Source organism: Fistularia commersonii, chromosome 20, assembly GCF_037954325.1.
Source record: "Fistularia commersonii isolate RoL2024-O1a breed Wild chromosome 20, RoL_Fcom_v1.0, whole genome shotgun sequence".
NCBI lineage: Eukaryota > Metazoa > Chordata > Actinopteri > Syngnathiformes > Fistulariidae > Fistularia > Fistularia commersonii.
The window spans coordinates 14,936,031-14,961,143 of record NC_141303.1 but is presented as its reverse complement, the minus strand read 5'-3'; the positions used below and the strand labels follow the sequence as shown (position 1 = coordinate 14,961,143).

The window sequence follows — 25,113 nt, the reverse complement described above, 5'->3', positions numbered from 1 at the left end:
ATGGAGGGACGGGTGCGGGACGCGCCGCCATGCAAGACATCTTCAGGGTAGACTCCATATCAATATGTATCTAATGATGTCTATCTGGGATGCACTGTCGATACGAGTTTATTAAAAGATCATAACAGGCAGGCTCACTGTCACCATCCATCCAGCATGCCTTGCAAGCCAAAACATCTCTTGGGTTTTCATTTGATTCATGAAAACACTCAGAGGAAATCAGTGCAAACTCAACAATGGAATCCCTGATAGAAATTCTTCAAAAAATCAGTCATATTTTCAGTAAATCCCATGAAAAGTGAAAAGGAACTACTACTAGTGCCGGGACAGCCACAGTTAATTGGTTTCAATTTTGTATTTGACGTGTCACTACCTAATCATGAAATGTGTATGTATATATATATATATATATATATATATATATATATATATATATATATATATATTGCTATTCAAAATGTCCACGTGTAATCCAATCAGACCTGATGTCATCCCCTCATAGCCAATTACATGATGCCCTTGACTACTGCAAAATGGCTAATCACATGGGAGAGCATGAAAAAAAATTAGCAAGGCCCTCATCTCAGGTAAATAATTAAATAGAGCCCAAGGCAGATCACCGCCGTCTAATTGTGGGTATTTTGCCGCGGGTGAACCTGCACCTTCCCCCGGACTGGCCTCCTGCTGCACTGGCCAAAGCCGCAGTGGCCACCTCACCAACGCTCATCGGCCACTGTGGTTCCAGCCGTGACATTGAGAGGCCCTTTGCACAAAAAAAAGCAGCTCCAAAGCCTGCTGCTCTTTGATCCGTCTGATGCAGCTCCCTTTGGCTTTTGAAAATAATTGAGTATTTAGTTTTCTTTGTTCATATTTAAAATGTTATTTTAAATTTAAAAGATTATGGCGATCTTTTAATATCTAAATAAAACATATTAAAATATTTTTTGTCCCTCTTAATAAACGACTGCACGTGCCAATAAAAGGATGACAGTACGCAGAGGGAGAGGACACATGTAGAAATGTAATTTATTTTTCTCTGCAGTTGTTCATTGCAACAGATTTTGTTTATCGTATTTTTCGGACTATAAGCCGCACTTTTTTTCATGGTTTGGCTGGTCCTGCGACTTATACTCAAGTGCACATGTAAAGACAACTGAGAAAGACTGAACACATGTGCCCCCAAAAGGAAAATGCTATTCTGCAAATTTCAAGCCGCAAGTCGGGAAATACGCAGCCGAAAATGCTTATCAAGCAGCAGAAAGAAAGTTTGGAGAGAGCGAGAAACAATTGAGGGACTGGCCAAAAGCAGAGGATACTCTAACTGCAATCTAACTGCGATGAAGAAAGGGAAAAAAAAAAGATAATCGCAGGCTAAAAGCTAGAGCAAGTTCACAAATGGGTGCTTGAACAACGTGCTGCCGGGAGACGCTTGTCAGTGGTGAAGTTATGTCTTCATGCCCAGATAGTTGCCAATGCAACGAATATAAATGACTTTATGGGAGGACGTTGTTGGTGTTACCACTTCATGCTACAAAATCGCCTCTCTATCAGAGCACAGACAACCATGTCCCAAAAACAGCCACGCAGAAGAAGAAGTGGCGCACTGTCAACCTCCAGAGTTGGCAGAGTTGCTTAGAAGTGACACCAAAGATGAAAAAATTCAACGGATTTCATGATTTCGAGAGTTTGGTAAACTTTTATGATTTTTTGTTTATGCTATAGTTATCTGAATAGCTGTTAATATGTTACATTAACATACCAGATAACTGTACAGCCTCTTGCTCTTCTCTGCTATTCTGTTGTTATTACCATTGTAACGACCCTGCGGAACTGTTTAGATAAATATTCAGGCTGGCTGTGAATGCGTATTGGGATGATAGAGAGCGAGCTGACAGAGTGGGAGGAGAGAGAGCGATGAGACGGAGAAGATTAAGTGGAGCTACAGTTGCTTAATTGTTATAATAGTTCTAAGAAAGATCAGGTCAAACCGGCAAACCGTCATCGTTGACACGTCTGTGTTAAAATTTACCCACGGGAGTGCATCACGTGAAGACAAAGGAATGCTCAACTGTACTTTTCCACTGACACACCCCGTGCGTAATCAATCACCCACCCCGCGGTTTTGTCCGGAGCGTAGCCCCGCACCCCAGGTGCCCAAATTCCAAGGGGGTGTAAAACAAGTCCTTAAAAGGAAGTAAACCCAACCTTTTGGTCAGAGGTATAAAATGAGTTGCCCCCCTTGGCTCGGGCCCAGAGCCTCGTCACCTGCACATCCATTGGACGAGTCTCAGCGGTTGTTCAGAGAGGGTGAACGATCCTCTCGAGGTGATATTCATTCTGGCCCGGGATATCCCATAAGTGTTTTTCCTGACTTTGAATAAACCATTCATGCGTGATTAGTTCCTGACCATTGTGACGTCTTTCCCTGAATGAGAATCTGAGCACATTGGGACTACAAAGTCCTATCCCGTGGCAGGAGCCACAAAAACGGACATCTGCTCGAACATTACACCGTAACTTGAATGGCTGCTCTTGGTGTCTGATTTATCAAATATCCCCCCCCCCCCAAGATGCGACTTATAGTCCAGTGCAACTTATATATGTTTTTTTCTTCTTCATTATGCATTTTTTGGCTGGTGCGACTTATACTCCGGTGCGACTTATAGTCTGGAAAATACAGTATACATTCAAAGCGTTTATGGTCACATTCACAGTGTAGAAATGTGTTTCCTGGTATAATGGAATTCATACTTGGCTGTCCGCAGTGCATCTAGATACATAGCATAAAGGGGTAAAGAGTATATAACTTTATGTGTCGTATTAATTCATTTCAAATTTCAAAAGGTTTGTGTAGGTACCTGTATCTTCTTTACTTAGGGGAAACGGCTCCAAACGGCTTTTTGAGTGGTAAAGGTTGCCGACCCCTGCTTTTGTGTGTGTGTGTGTATGTGTGTGTGTGTGCGCGTGTGCGCACGCACATGCGTGCGTGCGTGCAAGCAAGCAATCAAGCGAGCCTATAAGGCCTTAATAGCTGACGTAAGCTGATGTAATAGTGCAGTTAGTTTTTTTCTACAGCCACTGACCTGCGCAGTCTCACTCACTCACTCACGCACTCACACACTCACACACACACACACTGTCCTCCTCCTTCTTCTCCTCCTCTTTCCCTCCCTCCCTTCCTCAGTCACCACGCCTGTGTTCTGCCTGCCCAATACACTGACCTACTTTTTCTGTTGTCGTCTCTCAAACACACACACGCACACATACACCTCTCACACATCTCACACACACACATTTCTTTTTTCATGTTTACCACATACCTCGCCGTTACTTGTCTCTCCCAAAGTGTTTTACAGGAGTGGGAAGTGACGGCCAAAGGCACTCGGACACACAAAAAAGCAGAGGGGTGGGATGGAAGTCATAAAAAAATAAAAATAAAAATAAAAACATCACCACTTCGTTATTTATCAACATAAATATTTCCACTTTGCATAAAGTTAGTGGCTCTTCTTAACGGTCATTTTTTTTTTTTTTTTTTTTTTTTTTAACAGTTTTCCAAGACAAATGGGGTGACGCACTGCAATAATGCAATGCGTCGAGGTTTCAAAAATGTCCCTTGAATATTTATTTCAACATTGTCTTGTGAAACGTCAAGGGTCTGTCGCCTTCATTTCTGCTAAACTGTTTTATTCCTCTCATCCGACGTTGTTGCTACTTTTATCTCTGCAGTAGTTGGTTTAATTTAGTGTTGATTTCATCTTAGGTAAGTTTTTACATTAAGATAATGGCACTGAGATCTTCTGGCCTTATCTGGGAGGAGACAGGTGCCCTGGAAGTGCGAGGCCTCCGTCTTCTAGGGTTGTAGGCAATCTAAAAGGAGCAAACGGTGGATTAAATTGGTTGGTATCTGTGAGGAGAACATGCTTATTCCCCAGCAGGGTCTTCTGTACACTGAATTATTAAGGATATTCTCCTCCGGGCCCATCCTGTCGTCTCTTACCCCTCATCTGTATCCTCCAACACCGACTCTTAAAACCATGCTACTCCCTGCTGAACTTTGGTGCCCGATCTAAAAACTTTCACATTTATAATTTAAGAACATCCACGGGGGAACGCTTGTCATCTGCTCTGTCATCCAGGTGTGGCAGATGAACGCTTTGGCGACGTCTCTTGAGTCACATAGTCCCTTTTCATGTCTATTGCTGATGATTCCTGCACTGAATACTGTCTATTATAAGAAAGTAGTGTGACAGTTCAGTGAGACCCTGGCTAAAATACGGTGAGAAGTTCCTCTGTGAAAGACAGCCATCCAGTCACAGAGTGGCCTCTTCCTGGCTGCTGTGGCTTAGGGTCCACTGAACCCACAGTTGCTCCTAGAAGAAGTGCTATGGAACTGTGCTGTGGACAATTGTACCTCCTAAGACCAGCCATCCATACGCGTGGACATCACCTTTGAGGTCATCCTCATGATGCCCTGTGGATGTTCACACCAACTCTGTGGTTCAGTTTATATACCCTATTTTTCAGACTATAAGTCGCACTTTTTTCGTGGTTTGGTTTGTCCTGCAACTTATACTCATGTGTGACTCATATATTAAAGATACATACCGTAATTTCACATGTTCCTTATTTTCACATTTTCAAGCCACGACAGTGCATTCTAGGCTCGTGTTGCCAGGATCTACTACTCCTGTACCAAGGAAAATTTAAAATTTGAAACATCAACTTGTAAAGACAACTGAGAAAGACTCAACACAAATTCCCCCCAAAGGAAAATCATATTCCACAGATTACAAGCTGCGAGTAGTGAAATATGCAGCTGAAAACAGTAATTTAGCAGCAGAAAGAAAGTTTGGAATGAGTGAGAAACTAGTGAGGGACTGGCGAGAAGCAGAGGATACTCTAACTGCAATGAAGAAAACAAAAAAAGCTAATTGCGGGCTGAAAGCAAGATGGCCACAGCGAAAGGAGCAAGTTCACAAATGGGTGCTTGAATAACGTGCTGTTAGGAGAGGCTTGTCAACGGTGCAGTTGCGTCTCCACGCTCAGGTAGTTGCCAAGACGATGAATATAAATGACTTTACAAGAGTACGTTGTTGGTGTTACCGCTTCATGCTACGCAACTGCCCTCTATCAGAGCACAGACAACTATGTCCAAAAACAGTCACTCAGAAGAGGCAACGGCGCACCGTCTACTTCCAGAGTTAGAGGAGTTGCTCAGAAGTTGCACCAAGGATGAAAAATTCAATGGATTTAGTGATTTGGAGTGAGATTGAGAGTTTGGTAAACTTGCTGTGCTATGTTGTTTATGCTCTAGTTATCTGAATAGCTGTTAATATGTTACATGAACATACCAGACACCTGTTCAGCGGTTATTACTATAATAATCCAGAAAATATGGTACTTATCAGCTCTCAATGTACCCAGATAGCAGGGAGAACTTAGAAAACTGTGTGTTTGTTCGCTGTCCACAGTCTGGAGAAGCGGAGACGGGAGCTGGAGTGCCGGTACATCGAGGAGCTGGCCGAGCTGCTGTCGTCCAACATGGGGGACATCGCCAGTCTCAGCGTCAAGCCGGACAAGTGCCATATCCTCAAGAGCACCGTGGACCAAATCCAGCAGATCAAACGGCGTGAGCAGGGTGAGGGAAAGTCCACGCGTGCACACACACACACACACACACACACACACACGTGTGACCAAGCTCGAATGCAAAATAGCCATTAAAATGAAGTGAATCGCTGAATCCGTCCCAGACCCTCGTTTTGTTCTATGTTTTTAGATAAGAAAAATATACTTTATAAATAACAAATATAATTTGAAAAAATTATAATAGATAATAAAAGAGAATGTAAAGAAATGAAGTGAAGGTTTGAGGGGGGATTTCATCTGTCCTTGCTACAATGCTATGCTAAATGTAACGTGAACAGTTTGCTACACTTTATGTCCAAAGTTCATTAAATATAGGAGTGAAGCCTTCTCTAAAACCTTCAGAACCGTCCCCGACTGTCTCCCACCTTCTCACGGACGTCTCCTTCTCTTCACAGACAAGCCCACGACACACACACACGCACCTCGGTCGTGTTTTTCCATGATTTTCTCTGGGATAGCGATTTGCAGGCGGCGTGTCTGTCCATCTTTAAACGGACAGCGGTAGTCACGTCGTTGTGAAACGTTCATCCCGCTCACTGCTAACTCAGATCTGGGCTCGGATCACGAAGCTAAACATCCACCAAGCCACAGCTCGGATGTCATAAAGCTCCTAACACGCACATGCATGCTTTGTCAAAGTCATGTTCGGATTGATAAATGTATCCTGAAGTCCATCTTTAACTCGACGCTACCGGAACGGGACCTGAGCGAAGGTCCCCTCATCGATCAGGCTCAGATAACACGTCTCAGACGGGCCGCCTTCCATTTCATGGGTAAAATTAAGAAAACACGGCGAGGAATGCGAGGGTCGCTTTCAGACGCTTTGGGGTTCAGGTGTTCAGGTCTCAAATGACTCGTGGGGTTATATAACGTCTTCAAATGGCAGGTTTTCAGGGAACCACTGGTGAGTTTTTTTTTCATGACATTTAAGTCCAGATGTTTCCAGATTCACAGCTGCCTGTCCCTCCCCCTGTCTCTCCCCCACCCCGAAACAGAGAAAGCAGCTCTTGTATCTCCAGACGACGACGTGCAGAAGAGCGACATCTCCTCGAGTAGCCAGGGGCTGGTGGAGAAGGAGGCACTGGGGCCCATGCTGCTAGAGGTCAGACACACACACACACACACACACACACACACACACATACACGTACTTCCTCTTTTTTTCTAACTGTAACACACGACACACTTTTACTTTAGCCTTGTGTTAAACCCAAGGGATTCTGTAGGTATGCGAGGGGGGAGTTTGTAGGAAAAAGGTTAAGCACTGAAAATACTGTTGACCACAGAGCAAATTATCAGGAAGGACTACAGAGACAATATCATCTGAGTTCAAAAACTACAAATCCCAGAACACTCTCAGAATGAATTAGAGTCGCTGTAAATTACAAACAAACCAGCTAGCTTACGGTCCCGTTCATGCCCTTACCGCTGCTGAGATCCCAGTGTCTTGTTCCCCCAGGCCCTCGACGGGTTTTTCTTCGTCGTCAACCGAGAGGGGCGCATCGTCTTCATCTCGGAGAATGTGACGGGTTACCTCGGATACACCCAGGAGGAGCTGATGGCCTCCAGTGTCTACAGCATCCTCCACGTGGGAGACCACAATGAATTTGTTCGCAATCTGCTGCCCAAAAGCCTGGGTGAGTGCGCCGCCGCCGTTGACACCTGCAGGCGTCCGCAGGCGGATATATTTGGCAATCACATTTTCAATATCTGGGATTTTGACGGATTCCGTGCCAAAGGAGGCTGCTACTGTAACGTATCCTGGCAGCTGGCTCGGCGTAAGGCTTTTAATTCATAAAATGAACACGGTTTATTGATGCGCGGAGGGCCGGCCAAGTAAACGTGGAGAAACAGCAGAGAACTAAAATGAGTGGAGAACAACTGGATGGTGAAATGAACAGGTTTTTTTTTAGGTGCTCCAGAAAGCAGAAGTGGCAGGGATAGATAAAGCAAATGTGGCATGGCGACAGCGGAGAGCCGAACTATGCTCCCCACTTGTAACGTGCTCCTCAGCCTTGGAGGTAAGTTGGTGGCGGAGGCAGCGGAGGGCCCGGAGGGTCGTATCAGGACAGGCGATAAGGCTGAATTAGGCTACAAGGTTGAACTCTGGTGTTTTCTGTTGATCTGCTAATCCCTCTTAATTCTGCACCAGCGACCATAGTCCTCCTTTCTCCTCGGAAACCGCTTTCTCCAAAAAAAAAAAAAAAACCTCTGAACTTTTCAACGCACGGATTTTCTCTCGTCAAGCTCTCGAGTGTGAATTCGCCGCTGGCAGTAACAGAGTCAAGATGATTCCTGTCTTCTTGGGCCAGTAACGATACTTGAGAGTTAGAAAAAAAAAAAAAAAACCCGTGCAGGAGGTCCTTACATCGGAATTCCGTTCCGCAATTTTCACCGTAAGCTGGAACTCACATGCAGTACTGTACATTAGCACCTTTGGGACTCAGCTATGCTAACACGGGGGAGTCAGGGGAAGCGTATGAGCTTGAGGGTACATACATTTTTATCATCCAGACAACCCCGTGCCCCAAGCAACCGACCGCTGTTGTTTCACCCTTTTCCGAGTGTCTTATTTGACTTACACGTAGAAGGCTTTCCTCTGCCACCAGAGTAGTCCGGCTTAGGTCTGGGAGGCAAAATGAAGGGCAAAACATTTCCAAACAAAACTACAACAGGCAAATGTATAAAGAAGTGCCCTCCTCGTACGATGCCACGTGACGATGTATATCCGTCATTGCGACATTGCAAATGAGGTCAATTGGAACGATGGATGATCTGTTTTACAGTCCAATGGGAGACAGCGAATTAATGAAGAAGCAGGAAAAACGGACAAGCGTCCATAATGTGCACTGACGTAACGACCTGCATTCAGCCACATCTCCAAATGTCAGGGATGTCCTTGTCTGATGTGCTGTGTGGTCCCCGCAGTGAACGGTGTGCCGTGGCCCCAGGAGCCTGGCCGGAGGAGCAGCCACGCCTTCAACTGCCGCATGCTGAAGAGGCCGCCGGATGAGATGGACTCGGAAAACCAGGAGGCCCGGCAGCAGTACGAGATCATGCAGTGTTTCACACTGTCGCAGCCACGCACTGTGCAAGAGGAGGGCGACGGTACACACACACACACACACAGACACACACACACACACACATACACACACACACACACGCATACGCCATTCATGTGCTGTCATTTGATCCGGTTTGCGATCAGTGTAACACTTGTATGTTTTATATCTAATCACAACTGAGTCTTAACCCCCTGAGTGTGATGCCAGTATTCCCCTACCACTTGCAAAGGCACATATTTGAAAGTAAAATAAATTACTGTAAATTCAAAACTTTGAATACCCGATGAGGGTCCAGGGGGAACATAAATATGCAACAAAACACTTGATCAGCATCAGAAATGCTTTGTTGGTCCCTGAGTGTTCTCAATCGCTCCATGCAGTAAAGAAATAGTAAGAAAGAACTTAAGATAAAGAGAAAATGTATTGCTAGTTCCCAGACATTTATAGTTTGAAGATAAATAACTTAACAATATGAAAGGGGTAGAGATGCATTGCAAAAATGTGATCACATTAAGTAATGGCAGATTATGCTTCCTTCATAATTGTTGGTTGTTGTTAAGAAAAACATTGAAGAAAATCGAATATTGTATTTTTTAAAACTATGAATGTTGCAGTTTTATTCCCCACATTTTATTGAGAGGTGGAGGAGACAATGTGAAGAAGACAGGAAGCAGATATGGAGATGTGGACGTTCCTCTTTGGGAGTGAGGGGGATGGAGAGGATCAGGAAGGAGTCCATCAGAGGGACAGCAGGTGGTAGACTGTTTCAGAGAATCAAAGAGAATCAACCCCTCCTGTCTTTCTGCGTGTGTCCAGACCTTCAGAGCTGCCTGATCTGTATCGCCTGCCGAATGCCTCGCACTCAGCCGGTCAGCTCCGAGTCCTTCATCACCAAGCAGGACCCCACAGGTAACTCGTCCAAAGGCTCGTCCAGACCACCACCTTTCAGACCACGTAGAGCTTCTCAAGACTCTGCATTTCAGGTTGTTTTGTTTGAAATGCTTCATGGACTTGGCCTCCTCCTCCTACTCTTAGGGAAGATCATCTCCATAGAAACCAGCGCTCTGCGGGCGACAGGCCGGCCAGGCTGGGAGGACCTGGTCAGGAAGTGCATCTACGCTTTCTTCCAGCCGCAGGGCAAAGAGCCCTCCCACGCCAAGAAGCTGCTGCACGAGGGTGAGCTGCCATTGCCGCCGCTGCCGGGTTTGTTTCCGCTCCTAGAAAACAGCGGAGGCGCTCAGTGCCGACAAAGTCGGCGTTCAAGGCCTCACCTCCAAAACATTGTGATGGAAAAATTGAGAAGAGGGTGGATTGCCATGTGAAGAAGCTGCTCACAAGAGGGGAGCACTGGAGGCCTCCACTGAGATTGGATTTGGGACGCCAGTATTTATCTGCGTCACCGAAACAGAATGTCTGCCATTTATGCATTCAGCTCTTTGTGTCTTCACTAATTCCAAAGCAACACTTTGGAACACACTTCAACCATTTTATTTATTTAGTTTAAGCTGAGGTTTGCCTCCTGTCAGGGGGTTTCAGGTCAAACTCTTCACTTTAGAAAAGTTTTTCAAGATAATGCAGAACAGAGGAGTTGCATTATTCCCCTTAGTCGGACCTGTCAAACGTCTGGCAGACATGAGCGTCAGGCGAGCTCTTCCAGCCCGAGACCACTCCAGAGGTGTCGCAGTACATGACACACTCACTCGCTGTGCAAAAACATCACACCATGATTTTCCTTTTCTCTCCTTTCACCTGTTTCACACTGCTTATTGCAAGTTAGCCAACTAAAAACAGTGCTTGAAACGTTGCCTCCCTCTGTTCAGCTCTCCACAGCTCTAGCTTAACGCCCCCCAAATGTGAAGGTTTTTGTTTCTGCAGAGCAGAGAGACTCCATGATTGTCAATCTTTTCAACTCCAGTGTCCTGGGTACACACTGATCAAATTTTTTTATATATATATTGAAAAACTTACCACTTCACCTTCCTTCCTTAATCTTTAAAAGCAAATCATTCATTGTACTCACCCATTTCTGTATAGCTCCTACCCTCCTGCAGGACCAGGAAGAGAGTGAAGCTGTGCGTGCTTGCGTGCATGCGTGCGTGTGTGTGTGCGTGCCACAGCTTTCATTGATTATAATGAAAGAAATGTGGCGGGACAGGCGTGTCGCCTCCCCATGCCGATGTTTCTTAGATGTAACAGTTGTACTCCGCCACGGCCCTGAAACCAATCCTGGCCCGTCCCTAAATGTTAAAGAGCTGGCACACCGGCATGAGAAGAACCTGCCCCAGCAGACCCTCTTTGGCAAAGTTGCAGAGAAAACCCACACAACCTGTTAAAAAGTCAAATTTAATGCTTGTTGACGTCCAGCGATGGACGGAGCCAGCTAATTCCGACCGAAATTTAACCGCCGGTGTAGAGCCCAGGTAGAACGCTCTTCTCCACTTCCAACCTGATTGTTGTTTGGCAAATTAGATCGACTTCTAGGAAAGATACCCCCACCCTTGCTACTCGGTCTACAATATCATTAGCTGTAATCTGATGAAAGGGGTTGTTTTGGATTAACCTTAATTTCCAAGGCTGTAACTGGGTGACAGCTGTCGCTGGATGCTCTCACCACAGGGACTTGGTTTTCAAACGGCATCCCGTAGCCCACACTTCGTATTTTAAGCTGCGTCTTGCCGTGTCCTGGCGTCGCGCACACCCCGTGTCCATGTTTCAGTCCTATGCTTCTTTCCACAGTGATGACCCACGGCACAGCCATCAGCCCGCTGTACCATTTCACGCTAAGTGATGGCACTCCGCTCAGCGCTCAGACCCGCTGCAAGTTCTGCTGCCCCCCGAACCCTGACGTACAGCCCTTCATCATGGGCATTCACACTATTGACAGGTACACACACACACACACACACACACACACAGTCACACTCTGCACCGGGAATTGTGCGGATGACATAACAAGCACATCTTGTGTAGAAGTACTGTGGAACCTTGACTTCAGAGTGCATGAGAATATCTGACGTCATTGACTTGAAGTGCAGAATAGTTTGCATGTAGTGTGTAGCCATTAAGCCTGCGCTCATCTCCTCCACGCCCATCTGCAAGGCAAATACACTGAATAAAACCACTTTATTTTTTTTATTTATTTGTTTATTTATTTGTTTTTTTTGTTTATTTATTTCCATTTTTATTTATTTATTATTACATTATTTGTTAATTACCGTATTTTCCAGACTACTTAGAACACCTAAATATAAGCCGCCTCGGTTAAAAATAACTAATATATATGTGTACATATAGGCTGCAATTGTCTATGAGCTGCGGGTGTCCACATTGTTAATGTGAGATATTTACATATTTACATATTAACTTTTAATTAAATTCATACCGATAACATCCACAAATACGTACTAATGCTTTTTTCTGAACAGTGCTTGTAACAAAACCGATGAAAAAGATTAATTATAAATAACACAAGGAAAAGATCATCCATCCATCCATTTTCTATCCCTGCTTTGTCCAACTCTAGCCGATCGCTATCTTGGTCTTTGTCCTGCACACTAAAACCATTAAAGTCAGTGCATTTTTCCTCTTTAAAAACACGTGACAAAACTGGGCGTCTGGAGCGGATAGATGGCTTTCCATTCATTTTAATGTGAAATTTAATTTGCTATGCAAGAACATTGAGGTCTGAGCTCTGTCACAGAACCAAGTCCACCAATCAAGGTATGACCGTACTTCTTTGTTTTGTCTTGTTGCGGGTTAGACCGCGAGAGGACCCGGAATATCGTACCCTCCAGATATTTCTAGCTGCAAATCCGGCCCCCAAAGAAGGACTTTGTCAGCATCTGTGAATCAGACGCCATGAAGTTTGATTTCTGCAAAGCCGAAACGATCCGTATTTGCACCGGACCAGAGACAACAGCCGTAGTTTGGAATGCAGATAACTGAAGATACTTTTTTGTCCTGTGTGTGTCAGTCAGTAGTGTAGAGCACTGTTGTGCGTTCCTTGTATCCCAAAACAGTTTGTATACTTTATGCCCCAGCCGTCTCGTGAAGGCACAAAGATGGAGGCTTCAGTATTTAATAAGCTGATATTTGAGTGTGGATTTTGTTGAAGGTCCGTCTTTTCCTTCCCTCAGGGAACACAACACTGCTCGCTCTCAGGAAAACACTAACCCCAGCCTTCCACCGACCGTGGGCAGCCTGGCCCAGGCCCCCTCCCAATCCCCAGCCCTCACTGCTGGCAGCAACTCAACCCAACTCCACCCCAACAACAGCAACATCTCCCCCCACGGACACAACCCCGCCACCCCCGCGGGCTACCTGACCCCCAGTCGGACGTGTTCCCAGCAGGTCAGCAGTCCCTCTCCTTTAAGCAGCCCACTTACGGCCGCCCCTACCTCGTTTATGTCGCCCAGGATGCAACGGGCCAGTCCTGGGTCGGGAGGGAGCCCCCGGGTCCCGGGGAAGCCCTTCTCTCCCTCCACACCAGGCCTCCATTCTCCGGCCGGCGCGCTGAGCAGCGGAGGCAGCCTCAGCAGGCAGCCATCCGGCGACGGCGGCGGGTCCACGGCATCTTTCTCCCTTTCCTCCCCCAGCCCACAAAGACAAGCCAGCACGCCCACCGGCTCCTCTACACGGCCGTCTTCGGTAAAACCTTCAGACGGAGGGGAGGGAGGGGCGGAGGACTCCGTAAAGGCCCCCCTTCCTTCGGCCTCTCTGGGTAACCCCAGACTGAACCAGCTCCTGGAGAGCAATGGAACAGGAGCTGAGTCCAACGGCAGTACCCATTGCTCATCACCTCATCCCAACCCCCCTCCCACCCCCCAGTGCCCCGCTTCGCACAGCACGCTCACTGAGCGCCACAAGATCCTGCACCGGCTGCTTCAGGACAGCAGCCCGAACGACGCCTCCGCCGGCTGCGAGGACGTGGTCGGCAAAGGAGACATGGAGATCAAGAAGGAGCCGCCCGCCAGTCCGGCGGTGACCTCCGCTGCTCACAGGTCCGGCTCCAGGGAGCCGCAGGACCACCAGCTGCTCCGCTTCCTCCTCGACACGGACGAGAAGGTGACCATTACGTGATTCTAGCTGCTAACAGGGTCAGGGTGTCTGTCACTGGTAGCGTATAGCTCCATAGCTAGACATCTTCAGTTCTGGTGACGTGATGATTTCTTTCCCAAGGACCTGGGGGACCTGCCGCCTCCATCCGCCCTCAGCCTGCAGACGGTGAGGGTAAAGGTGGAGAAGCGAGCCAGCGGTGATGGAGCGGTGTGTTCAGTGGCTGCCGTCGGCGCGGGAGGCGCGTCCAAAACCGGGGGGGTGTCGAGCACCTCGGCCTGTGTCAGCCCCAAGTCCAGCCCAGTGGGGGAAGGACGCAGGGACGCGCGCAGGGACAGCCGGGACTCCACGGTACACCACTCGCTGATGTGGTAACGAGCTGCTAACAGTGATGCTTATAGCTTGGTTGAGTGGTGGAAATCGTCTCGACCGCTGGTCCAGACGGCGTCGGGTGTTTGCTCTGCTGGACCCGGCCTCTGATGTGAGCTGGGCTATTAGTTGCGGCCTTTGAAGCTAGCTAGCCTTTGACCTTTTGTCTCTCCACGTCTCCTTTCACTGATCGTCCGGCCACCTTTTTCTGCCACCCATTTGATTCCTTTTCTCCTCCACACTGTTACAACATCACTCCTCCACCCCCTCCTCTCTTCCTCTTTTCATTTGTTTCTACTTTACTTTTACTCTCTCTTTCCCACCCTCAGATGTCTGGTGGCCCTGTTGACACGGACCCTCTCACCCAGCTGCTGCCTGGCCTGAGAGGCCCAAGTGGGGCCAAACAGGCCAGCGAGGATTCGGTAACCCCTGGAGGAGGCCCCCTGCTCCACTCCCCGGCCCCCCAACCCCCAGCCCAGCTCCAGTCTCCCGTACCACAGCTCCAGTCCCCCCTGTCCCAGTCCCTTCCCCAGTTGCAGTCCCCATCACCCCAGATCCACTCCCCTTCCCCCCAGCTCAAGCTGCAGTCGCCCACTCAGCTCCAGCCCGGCGAGGCCAGCACTCCCCGCAACGTAAATGTGAAGAGAGAGCCTCCCGGCACTCCGAACAGAGGTAAGGTTTCAGTTTTGCAGATGGGCGTGGGGGTGGGGGGGGGGCTTTCAAATGCAGTAGCAATACTTCAGTTTAAGCAAAGCTATGACACAAATCACATTCAGAAATAGCTGTTAGTAGGAGTATTTCAAGCCGGGTGTTACTATTTCAAGCAGTGTTTGTAGTCACGAGTGAAGCACCTCGAAGCTGTTTATGTAGACACACTTCCAGTCTCTGTGCCCCTTGTAGCCTGTAGAAGGCATTGCAGTGCCTGCATTCTGCAGACGCTTGCAGTGTAGGGATGTGTATATGTGTGTGTGTCCTTGTCTGTTTCAAACCGTGTCTGCCTCTTGTGCATCCCAGGGATCAGCGACGGCGGCCCCCCCTCCGGCTGCAGCCTCCAGAGTCAGTCATCGTATGACTTCTGCAGCCCTCCGACTCCAGGCCAGATGCAGGCCCCGGGCCAGGCGGACCCCTTCCAGGCACCCAAAGACGGAAGCCCCTTCGCAGAGGCAGAAATCCTCAATCCGTTCAGTTCAAGCACTGGTAAACAGCTGGATCTCCGCACCGCCCTCACAGCCTCTCCAAACAACGCATATACCACAGAAGACTGCAAGTCCCTATGTATAAAATAGATAGCAGCAGAATATATCCATCCCAGCCTTCCCTTGATTCCCAGTATTACACTGTTCATCCCAGTCTAGTCCAATGTGAATTTGGTCATTTATTTTCTAAAGGGCTCTTTTTTGGATTATATTAGAGTCATTTTAAACTGGTTATTCGCAGCAAGGGAGGGTGTGATCACACAACACTGTAAACCTGTGACTGTGTGTCAAGTTTGGATGGCGGGATGGGGGAATAATCTCCTGACACCAGTGGGAACCTGTTTTGGTCAACACTGAATGTTGTGGTGAAAAACAATAAGAGGAATCTATCCTGGCTGTAAATGGCGCAGAGCTCATGTGGGGTAATTTGACACTGTAGTCTTCAGTTGCCAGAAAAAAGAACATTGTGGGGTTTGACCTCCGTGGCTCGGCTTCCAGCACGCCAAGAAACCTGACTGGTGTCGGCGGCGGCGGATCCGGTCACACCTGAGATGAACAGGCCTCAGATTTCCGCATTTTTTCGATTCAGTAGCAAGGATTCTCTACCTCAGATGTTGTCGCTATTGCTTTTCATCTGTTGCATATATGTAACTTCCACATATATTGGTTATACATTAACTGTATCATGGTTAAAACAAAGCTACGGCTAAAAGTAGCAGCTGCAAAGCTTCTATACGGAGGAAGGGCTTGCATCTAAATATTAACAAACCAACACAAAACCAAGATTTATGAATTTATCTTTGCAAATATGATAATCCCAACTGTGATCCCGTCCAGGCCTTACCAAGATGGACTTGGCGGACTCACAGTTCCAGCCTCTGGCTCTGTCAGACACGTTGTCCTTCGAGGGTCTCGGAACTTCCTTGTCGGCCCCTCTGGCGTCGCCACAAGAGTGAGTGTGATTTCATGGCGGGGATATTTCTACGGAGTGATGCTTGTACATGCGTGTTGTGATGTGCGTCTGTCCTGCGTGCGAGCAGGCAGTGTGTCCCCTGCACGCTGGACGAAGTGCAGGGACCGCCGGCCACGCCCGAGGCCCGGAACGATGAGAAAGCTCTTCTGGAGCAGCTCGTCACCTTCCTCAGCGGGACAGACGAGAGCGAGCTGGCGGAGCTGGACAAGGCGCTGGGGATCGACAAACTGGTACAGGTGAGGACACCACACGCACGCGTTTGATGCAGCAAGCGCAGACCACACACGTGTGCAAATGAGCGTGCTCGCTGTGGGAATTCTGCACTGCCTTCAGGTAAAGTGGGTATATTCACTGTTGGGGCTGTCTCATATGGGAAATTGGTAATCACAGATCTATTCAACCAGCCGTTTATCTCCCATCTTACACTCAAACTGACTGTAATATGAAGTGGAATTGGTTCTGTGACGGAGCTCGGATATCAAATTACATTTCCCCATTAAAATGAATTGAAATGCAATCAAGACCCCAAAGTTTAGGTACGTGATTTCAGATGAGAAAAATGTACTTAATAAAGCACAAGTAATGTACAAAAAATAAGAATGTCAAGAGAATAAAGTCAATGTCAAGTAATAAAGTGGTTTAATTAAGTGTATTTACCTTGAAGATGGGATGAAGATGCAGATGGTGGCGGAGGAGGTTGGGGGAAGTGTCCATCTGGTTCTCCATCCTTAACTTAGTTTACTGCCCTTACACCCCCTTAATTCGATAATGCTATGCTAAATGTAATGTGCACACGTTGCTCCACTTTCTGTCTAAACTCCATTTATGAATGGGGTGAGGCCACTCGTCTTTCTAAAACCACCATCCGCCGCACCGTATCCGCGTAAATGTCTCCTTCTTTCCCATAGACGATGCTCTCAGTCACCGTATCTCAGAGACAACAACTTCTCCATCTCTTCATGTACGAGTCCACGACAGGCACACCTCACACTTGTTTCCATGACATTCTCTGAGTGGCGAGCCCCACCGTCTTTAAATGCCACTTTCCTACGCATGCAAACTGATGTTAAATCCTGTGTCTGTTAGGTGGGAGCTGAATCGCTAGAATTGCCCACCTGTAAAAGCGTTAGCTCTTTCAGTATTCATCACAGCCTGTCCCCTTCCAGACGATCAAACAGTTCAAAGACATCTGTATTCCAAATTCTTGTCACACAGCTGCATGGACAGATTGTTTTTTTCAAATCAAACCAGCCCCAGCTGCTCAGTCAGGGTGCCACCTACTGGCCTCCAAAACGAACATTGCAATGCAGTTGTGTTGCGCTGACTTTTGAGAACAACCCCACAAATACCAATGATCAATAACCTGCCGATCAATAACCTCTATGTATGCGTCTCCTCTCCAGGGCGGCTGCTTTGACCCTTTGCCTCAGAACTTCCCTGCTCAGCAACCCACTGCCACCCCGGTTCCCATGGACGCCAAGCTGTCCTCCTACCCTCCCCAGTTCACATCGGCCTCTCAAGCCCAGTTCCCGTTGGAGCTGGGGGCCGCGGGGCCGCAGGGCCTGGGCTTCGGGGCCTCCAGAGGGGCCTCTAGGGGGGCTTACCCCGGCGGGACGCCGGGCATGGGGCTGAGGCCGGGCATGGCCAGGCCCCAGGGGATGGGCGCCCAGCTCAGGCTGCCGCCTAACCAGCTACGCCTGCAGCTGCAGCAGAGGCTCCAAGGGCCACAGCAGGTGAGGAGGAATGTTCTTATGGAGTTAGATTCACTCTAACATACAATTATACTCAGCAGAGGAAATCTAGCATGTGTGGAACTCATCCAGCAGAACCACACGCCATTCCGATAGATCCAAGCGCTGGAATTCCAGCGCTTGGAATCTCACAGATACGTGTCATCAAATGGGATGTTTGAGATTTTTTTGAGCTGTAACATATCCAGAGCACATTCTGATAATTTAGCAGGCCGGGAATGGATGGATTAGATGAAGACAAAAATAGTGGATCTGAGATGGTGATGGTGATGCTGATGATGGTGATGGTGATGACGATGAGCTGTTGAACTGTCCTGTGTCTCCGCTGCAGCTCCAGAACAGACTGGCTGCCATGGGCCCGTTCCCAGGCGGAGCCCAGCATTTGAACATGGGGATTCGTCAGGGTGTGCAGCAGCCTCAGATTCCTGCACAGGTGAGTGACAAAGATCCACAAACATCTAATCATCTGGACCAGGTCCTGCTTCAGCTGCACTTCTGTTAACAAAAGATTATTATAATTGGAGGGAGGAGGTATGGCCTGGAAAGGAGAAGAATAAAGGTCAGTTGCAGCAAGACAGAATATACTTGTAGCCACGTGGAGTGGAGCCGAAGAAGTTGGGGTAGCTCGAGTGCTTTGGGTCGACAGTCCAGAGCAATGGAGATTTTGGAGGAGAAGTGGAGGAACGAGTGCAAGAAGGATGGAACAGATGGAGAAAAGCGTCAGGGGTGATAAAGAGTATGAAAGGAAGGGCGGAGAATACCAGTTGTGGTGTCTGCTTTGGAGACACTGAGGAGAAGACAGGAGGCAGAGCTGGAAGCAGCAGAGATGAAGATGTGGAGGTTCCTCCGAGGGAGTGAGGAGGATGGAGAAGATCAGGATTGAGTCCATCAGAGGGACAGTACATTAGATGTTTTTGTAGATAAAGTCGGGCCGAGATTGTTTGTACATGGACAGAGGAGGGATGGAGGAGATCTGGGTAGAAGGATGCTGAGGCTGGAGCTGCCAGGCAGGAGGTCTGGAGGAAGACCAGAGAGGAGGTTCATGGATAGAGGGATAAGGATGGGAAGTTGATGATATGATATGGATCTTCTGTTGAATAATTAAGATCTACAGAGGTGCCAAAACTCAGAAGCCACATCAGGCACGGAGATGATGGGCATGGAGGCGTCTGTGATGAGTCTCACGGTTTGTCTTCTACCAGCAGCCGCCACTGAATGCCCAGATGTTGGCGCAGCGTCAGAGAGAGCTCTACAGTATCCAGCACCGCCAGCGCCAGCTTTTCCAGCAAAAGGTCATGCTGATGAGGCAGAACGCGGCGGGCGCCCCTGCGGGAGCTGCCGGGACCACCAGGGTCCCCAAAGCACCGGCCACGCCCCCAGCGCCGCCACAGCAGTTCAACTTCCCGGCAGGGTACAACCCCATGACGGGAAACCCTCCTACCTCACCAAGTCAGTTCAACAGCCCCCTGTCGGGGGGCGCACTCGACAGCAAAGTGCCCGGCCGGGTGACCCTGAGCGGCCAGGCGCTGATGGGCGCCGTTCAGGGCCAGTTCAGCGGCGCCGTGAACTCCTCCCTACAGCAGGGCCTTTTCCAGCAGTTCGGGGGCTCCGGTGAGCAGAGGGGAACCTCATACGCCTGGGAGCTAGTTCCTTTGACGTGTCTGATTTTTGAGCACTTTATTGTGAAGAAACTATCACTACTGTGTATATTAAGAAGGGAGAAAGCGACACGCAGCACTATCACAGCACGGTTTCTATTATTCCAATATTTTTTATCACCTGTGGATCAATGTCAAACTGCAACAGGGAGTATTACTCAGTATTACTTCCATTTTGCTGTGTCATTATACTAAGTAGTACTTGAGCAGGGAAAGCTTTTAATAACAATACAACGTGACATGAGTCCATGTAATACATTATCAATTGTACAATTAAACACTAAATTCAAATAAAATAAAAGTACTGAGCACGTACGGGTACATATTCTTATAGCATAGATATTTACAGTCGCCCCTTAAGACACTAATGACTTTATATACGATTTTTTTAAGATATGAAGCGCAATTCAAGCAGTTGGTACAGTACGCATATCCAGTGTGGTGTTCTAATCTCGCTTGGCATTTTTGTGCTTATTTTTATTTTTTATTTTTTTGAATAATCATCATGGGCTCTAAGAAAGCAAGTTCACTGAGAGTTTGGGGGGGGGGTAATTTGTTTTATGTTATTTTAAATGGGGAAAATTAATTTAAGGTATGAAAACGTCAGGAACCCACTTCTGGAACAAATGAAATTTGTATCTTAAGGGACCACTGTATTTCTGAAATGAAATAATTGTAGTAGAAGTACTGACCTTAATGTTGCCGTGATCTCTATAGGCTGTTTAAACTGATATAAGATATAAATAGTATGTAATTCAATGTTAAAAAAATCTATCTTATATTTCTATCTCTTAATTCTTTACATTTTCAATTTATGTTGAAAAAATATAAACATTTTCGTTTTTATTTGTCGTTTGGCAGCTCTGGTCCAACAGGACCCATCTTTCCCTCCTGAGATGAGCCCTACCAGCCCGTTGTTGTCACCTCAGAACTCCACCTCCCAGAGTCCTCTGCTCCAACAAGCCCCGCCTCCTGGCTACCAGTCTCCAGACGTGAAGAGCTGGCAGCAGACGGCAATCAGCAGCAACAGGTCCAGAACCCCAAAGTGGCGAGGGGAAGTTGTGTTGTGGTATTCGAAGGATGCCTCCTCTAACGCTCTTCTTCTTCTTCATGCGGCAGCTTGTTCACTCCGGCGGGACAGAGTGCAGGGCAGGCCTTTGGCCAGCAGGGGGTCTACAATAACATGAGCATCACAGTGTCCATGGCAGGAGGCTCTGGGGGCGTGGGCTCTTTACCCCCCATGGGGGGTCAACCAGTCAGCATGAGCAACAGTAACCTCAGCAACGTGGGTTCGGTGTGTAGCGACCAGCAGGTAAGACAGTGTGCCTTCTCCAAACCTCCAAACCTCAGCCACAAAGAGATTTTAACTGATCTGCACGTCTCTTCCGAAGACCAGCTGGAAGCGGACCCTCCTCTGGCAGGAGATAGAAACAGCTAATATCTAGACCCAGGAGTATGATCAATGAGGTCCTCCACTCGTGCCCAGCTCTGTTCTTATGGTGTGACAAAACGCAATATATGCCCTATGTCTACAGTGCATATGCACCTGTGCCACTCACCTACGCTAACACAGCGCTAACACCATTGTCTAGAACGTAAGCCCACTGTACATTGAAATTAAGAAGCAAGTAAGACTTGGGAGTCCTAATGAAGGCAAAAAAGTTTCTAAGAAATAACACAAACAAAAGAAAGTGAATGTCGCAATATCCAATATGGCGAACAACCGGCGAATATAAACAAAGTGTCTTCCTCATGTGATGATGGAAGCAAATACTTCCTGCACCATGTTTGTTTAACATTGGTGTACCACGACTGATGGAAGTCGATGACTTTGTTGATAAATTTATGGGAGATGCAGACTTAACCAGGAAATGCTGTCGGCGGAGGACGTCACAAACCGAGGACTCTCTGTATTCTGATCATTTACCCTTTTACGTCCTGGAAGAGTTCCAGTTGCGCCTCACCATACCACTTTTACGTCCAATCCCCCAACGGTTGTCAGGCTTTCAGCTAACCCTGCAAACAGACAGGCTTGTTTGAATTTGCCACCCATAACCGTTCGCTTGATCAGTTCATGTGCCATGAGACAATTTCGCGCTTTTATCCAAGAAAAACTGATTTTTTTTTTGTGTGTGAAAAGATACCCTTCTTTCCACAGGTGGCACATTGCAGGTCAACACTTGCCAAAAATCAGCTCTTCTTCTGACATGCATCGATGTTATGCCCTGCTTTCTCCACAGGTGCAGCAGGTTCAGGTGTTTGCAGACGTCCAGTGCACGGTGAACCTCGTCGGCAGTGACTCTTACCTGAACCAGGGCTCCATGGCGGCTGGGGCGTCCCAGAAGGCGGCCGTGCCGCAGGCATCCCAAAACAACCAGGCCCAGCAGAAGAGCCTCCTCCAGCAGCTGCTCACTGAGTGACACCCCCCTCCTCCGCTCACCTCAGCTCTCCTACTCCCTCTACTTTTCACTTCAGCGCCTCCCCCCTCGGAGGTTTCGGTGCACCAGACCCATTGCTGTCTCTGTCTCACCCTATCGGACGGATAGATGGAAGGATGGATCTTTGGATTGCCACGGGGTTGGCGCGGGGAGCGAGTCCCGGCAGCCGGGCCGCTCCTGCGCAGAGGGATTCGGGCCGGTCGTCGGAACCGCCCGGTACTTTTCACAGAAGTCAGAAGGAGCAGCAGTGTATTTAAACCTGCCTGTCTAATCTGTCTGACAACCTGTCTGTCTGCCTCAGCCTATTAAAGGCAGTGTTGTCTTGCTGCTCATTCCTCGGTGACCTACTTCCTGCTTCCTGACCCAAGAGAGAAAAAAAAGAAAAGAAAAGGAAAAAAAAAAAAAAACAACATTGCACATCATTGTAGATTTGCCAAGTTGTTGTCACTGTCAAATCAGGGCCGGCCTCCTTTTTCGTTGTCGTTCGTTTTCTGATCGGACCTTTTTGTGTCGGGGCGGGGGTTGTGGGGGTGGGGCCGTCGCAGCAGCATCAGCAGCAGTGCATCTTGGGAGGATGAGTTGCAGCTACCGGCTGAGCTCAGCGTTTTGTTTTGTTTTCCCCGTGCGGAGGGCAGTGACCCGCAGCACAGCAGCACCTCTGGCTTTTTATTTGTTAGGTTTGTTTTTTGTGTTCTTTTGTTTTTGTTCTCCTCTACCTATCTCTCAGCGATGTGGGAATGTTAAGGTTTTCAGACCTCTGTGGCATTGTGGGATAGGAGCTCAGGATCAGCTGGCTCTGTGACTGTCCCTCTCTATCTGCTACAGTGCCTGGTAGAAGTTGGAGTTTGTCCCGAGCTCTGCTTCTTCTTCCACATACTATTCTATTACGTCTTCTATTTTATTATTATGTTTTGTTTTGTTTTGTTTTTTTTGTTTTGTTTTTTTTTGTTTTTTTAAGAAAAAAAATCTTCTGCTCCTCATCGATGTCATCATCATCATCATCATCAACTTCACGATCAATAGAACAAGCTTTGACAACAGCCAGGAACGGATGCATGGATGGTTGGACGCACGGACGGACAGATGGATGGATGGATGGATGGATGGATGGATGGTAATGGATGGATGGGAGACAGACGGGATGCTGCTCAGTTTGGAACTCATGTGTCTTTCTTCCCCCAGTGGGAAGAGGGTTTTATTTTATTTTATTTTTTATTTTTTTCACTCTTTTTTTTTTTTTTTTAATTTTATTTTTTTCTCGAACGTACAAGAAAAAAAAAAGACTGTTATGGTTATTTAACTGTCTCATCTGTCACATTTTTACACCCTCGCCTCAGCAGCTGTGAATACTGAGCCCAGGTCGGGCTCTCTCTCTCTCTCTCTCTCTCTCTCTCTCTCTCTATATATATCTCTCTCTCTCTCTACCTCTCTCTCCCCTCTCTACCTCTCTCTTGGTGTATCTTTCATGCTATTTCTCTGCCTATCAGTGTTGTTTGCAATGTGCACCATGCAGGCGGGTGGTATTGTACAGTACCGAAGGACAAAGACTCGGGGAGGGATGAGCTCACTCTTCTCTTGTAACTCCTTGCCCTTTTTAAAAGAAGAAGACGAAGAAGAAACAGTGTAATTAGTTGACGACTCAGAACAGCAAAACCATGTATAATGTGATTCGATCCAGGTATCTTTAGTTTTGGGAAAAGGACTTTCAATGTCGGTTTCTTTTTTTTTTCTTTTTTTTTTTTCCTTTTTTTTGGAACATTTTTCTTTCTGTTTTTCGGCAGGCATCGTGATATTGTAATACGGCTAAATGTTGCAGCGGAGGAGGAGGAAGGTATTCCATCTTAAAATGTGAACAAGAACATTTTTAAGCAATTTGATATATAGCTAGCTCCCGTTCAGTGGCCACACGCTATCTGGATATACAAAAAAAAAAACATGGGTCTGATTGCTGTGCTTTCTCTTGTGTTAACCAGGGAACTAGTCGGCCATCTCGCTTCATCCTGTTTAATTTTTGATTTTTTTTTTACTCCTGTGTGTGTACAATACTTTGGAGAGAACATTTCAAACACCACACGTGTTTGTAACCGTTGTACAAACAAAAAAAACAAGAATCCAGAAGCACGCCTAGAGTTCTCGCTGCCACCATTTTGAAGCGTAAAGAAGAAGAAGGAAAAAAAAAGTCCCATATAAGTGACATTGAAGCCAGGGAATTGGCAGGTTCAAGTACCTAACAAAGATGTGATAGATCTTTTGATTTTGAAGCTGTCATGAAGTCAAGATGTGTCGGGTTGACTCGTTAAAAATACCCTGTCATTACTGTCTGCCCGAGCGGGGCCGGGCCGATTATATACGCAGACGATGGTGTGAAGTGATATCAGCTTTTCCATTTTTCAATCGCTGGTGATTTTACCTTCTACACCCAGACACTTCTAATCTTCTGTTTGCGAATGTTCTCATTTCCTTTCATAAAAACAAGCAAATAATACTTCAAAGTCATGGGAAAGTTATATACGGAATCAAGAACCTGGTTCAAAATTATCAGAACGAAGTAACCAAAATGGAAAGAAATTACCAAGTATCTGCAGAAATCAATTCACCGACTTACCTCAGTCCCAGTGGGAGGTCACCCAAGATGTTTCCGAGAAACATCTTCCCCTGAGGTCGTCCTCCTCCGGGAATCAGACCTCCGCTCTTCCCTCGTCAGCGAACGCTCTCGTCGCTACAGTGGGTCCGTATCGCCCAGCCTCATCCTCCCCCTTCCACCGTTTTCTATTTACTACTGTTGTTCAGTCAGACACTGACTCTCACAGCGATAACAGACCTCTTAGAACGCACTTCCAAAAAGAGTAGGGGGGAAAGCGCAACCCCCTCCCCCGACCCCGTTCTCTTCTCCATCGAAATCCCGAGCGACGGGGATCATCTCTGCTCCTCGCCGCTCCTGCGTCAACCACAC

At 47.5% G+C, this 25,113-nt stretch overlaps 1 protein-coding gene across 1 annotated transcript in view; it reads left to right on the top strand.

Annotated features, from left to right (window-relative positions):
* The window catches only part of ncoa1 (nuclear receptor coactivator 1), a 55,113-nt gene extending 30,805 nt beyond the window's left edge, over positions 1–24,308 (top strand). The window contains exons 4-22 of the mRNA XM_086167377.1: positions 5,475–5,641; positions 6,648–6,754; positions 7,112–7,289; positions 8,581–8,760; positions 9,537–9,629; positions 9,756–9,896; positions 11,457–11,604; positions 12,857–13,784; positions 13,899–14,126; positions 14,474–14,816; positions 15,159–15,341; positions 16,178–16,292; positions 16,381–16,549; positions 17,717–18,046; positions 18,396–18,497; positions 19,270–19,675; positions 20,584–20,752; positions 20,842–21,034; positions 21,963–24,308. Coding sequence (XP_086023503.1) covers positions 5,475–5,641; positions 6,648–6,754; positions 7,112–7,289; positions 8,581–8,760; positions 9,537–9,629; positions 9,756–9,896; positions 11,457–11,604; positions 12,857–13,784; positions 13,899–14,126; positions 14,474–14,816; positions 15,159–15,341; positions 16,178–16,292; positions 16,381–16,549; positions 17,717–18,046; positions 18,396–18,497; positions 19,270–19,675; positions 20,584–20,752; positions 20,842–21,034; positions 21,963–22,142 — 4,360 coding nt within the window. The 3' untranslated portion in view covers positions 22,143–24,308. The remainder of the gene's footprint in view (positions 1–5,474; positions 5,642–6,647; positions 6,755–7,111; positions 7,290–8,580; positions 8,761–9,536; positions 9,630–9,755; positions 9,897–11,456; positions 11,605–12,856; positions 13,785–13,898; positions 14,127–14,473; positions 14,817–15,158; positions 15,342–16,177; positions 16,293–16,380; positions 16,550–17,716; positions 18,047–18,395; positions 18,498–19,269; positions 19,676–20,583; positions 20,753–20,841; positions 21,035–21,962) is intronic.
* Positions 24,309–25,113: the final 805 nt, after the last annotated feature.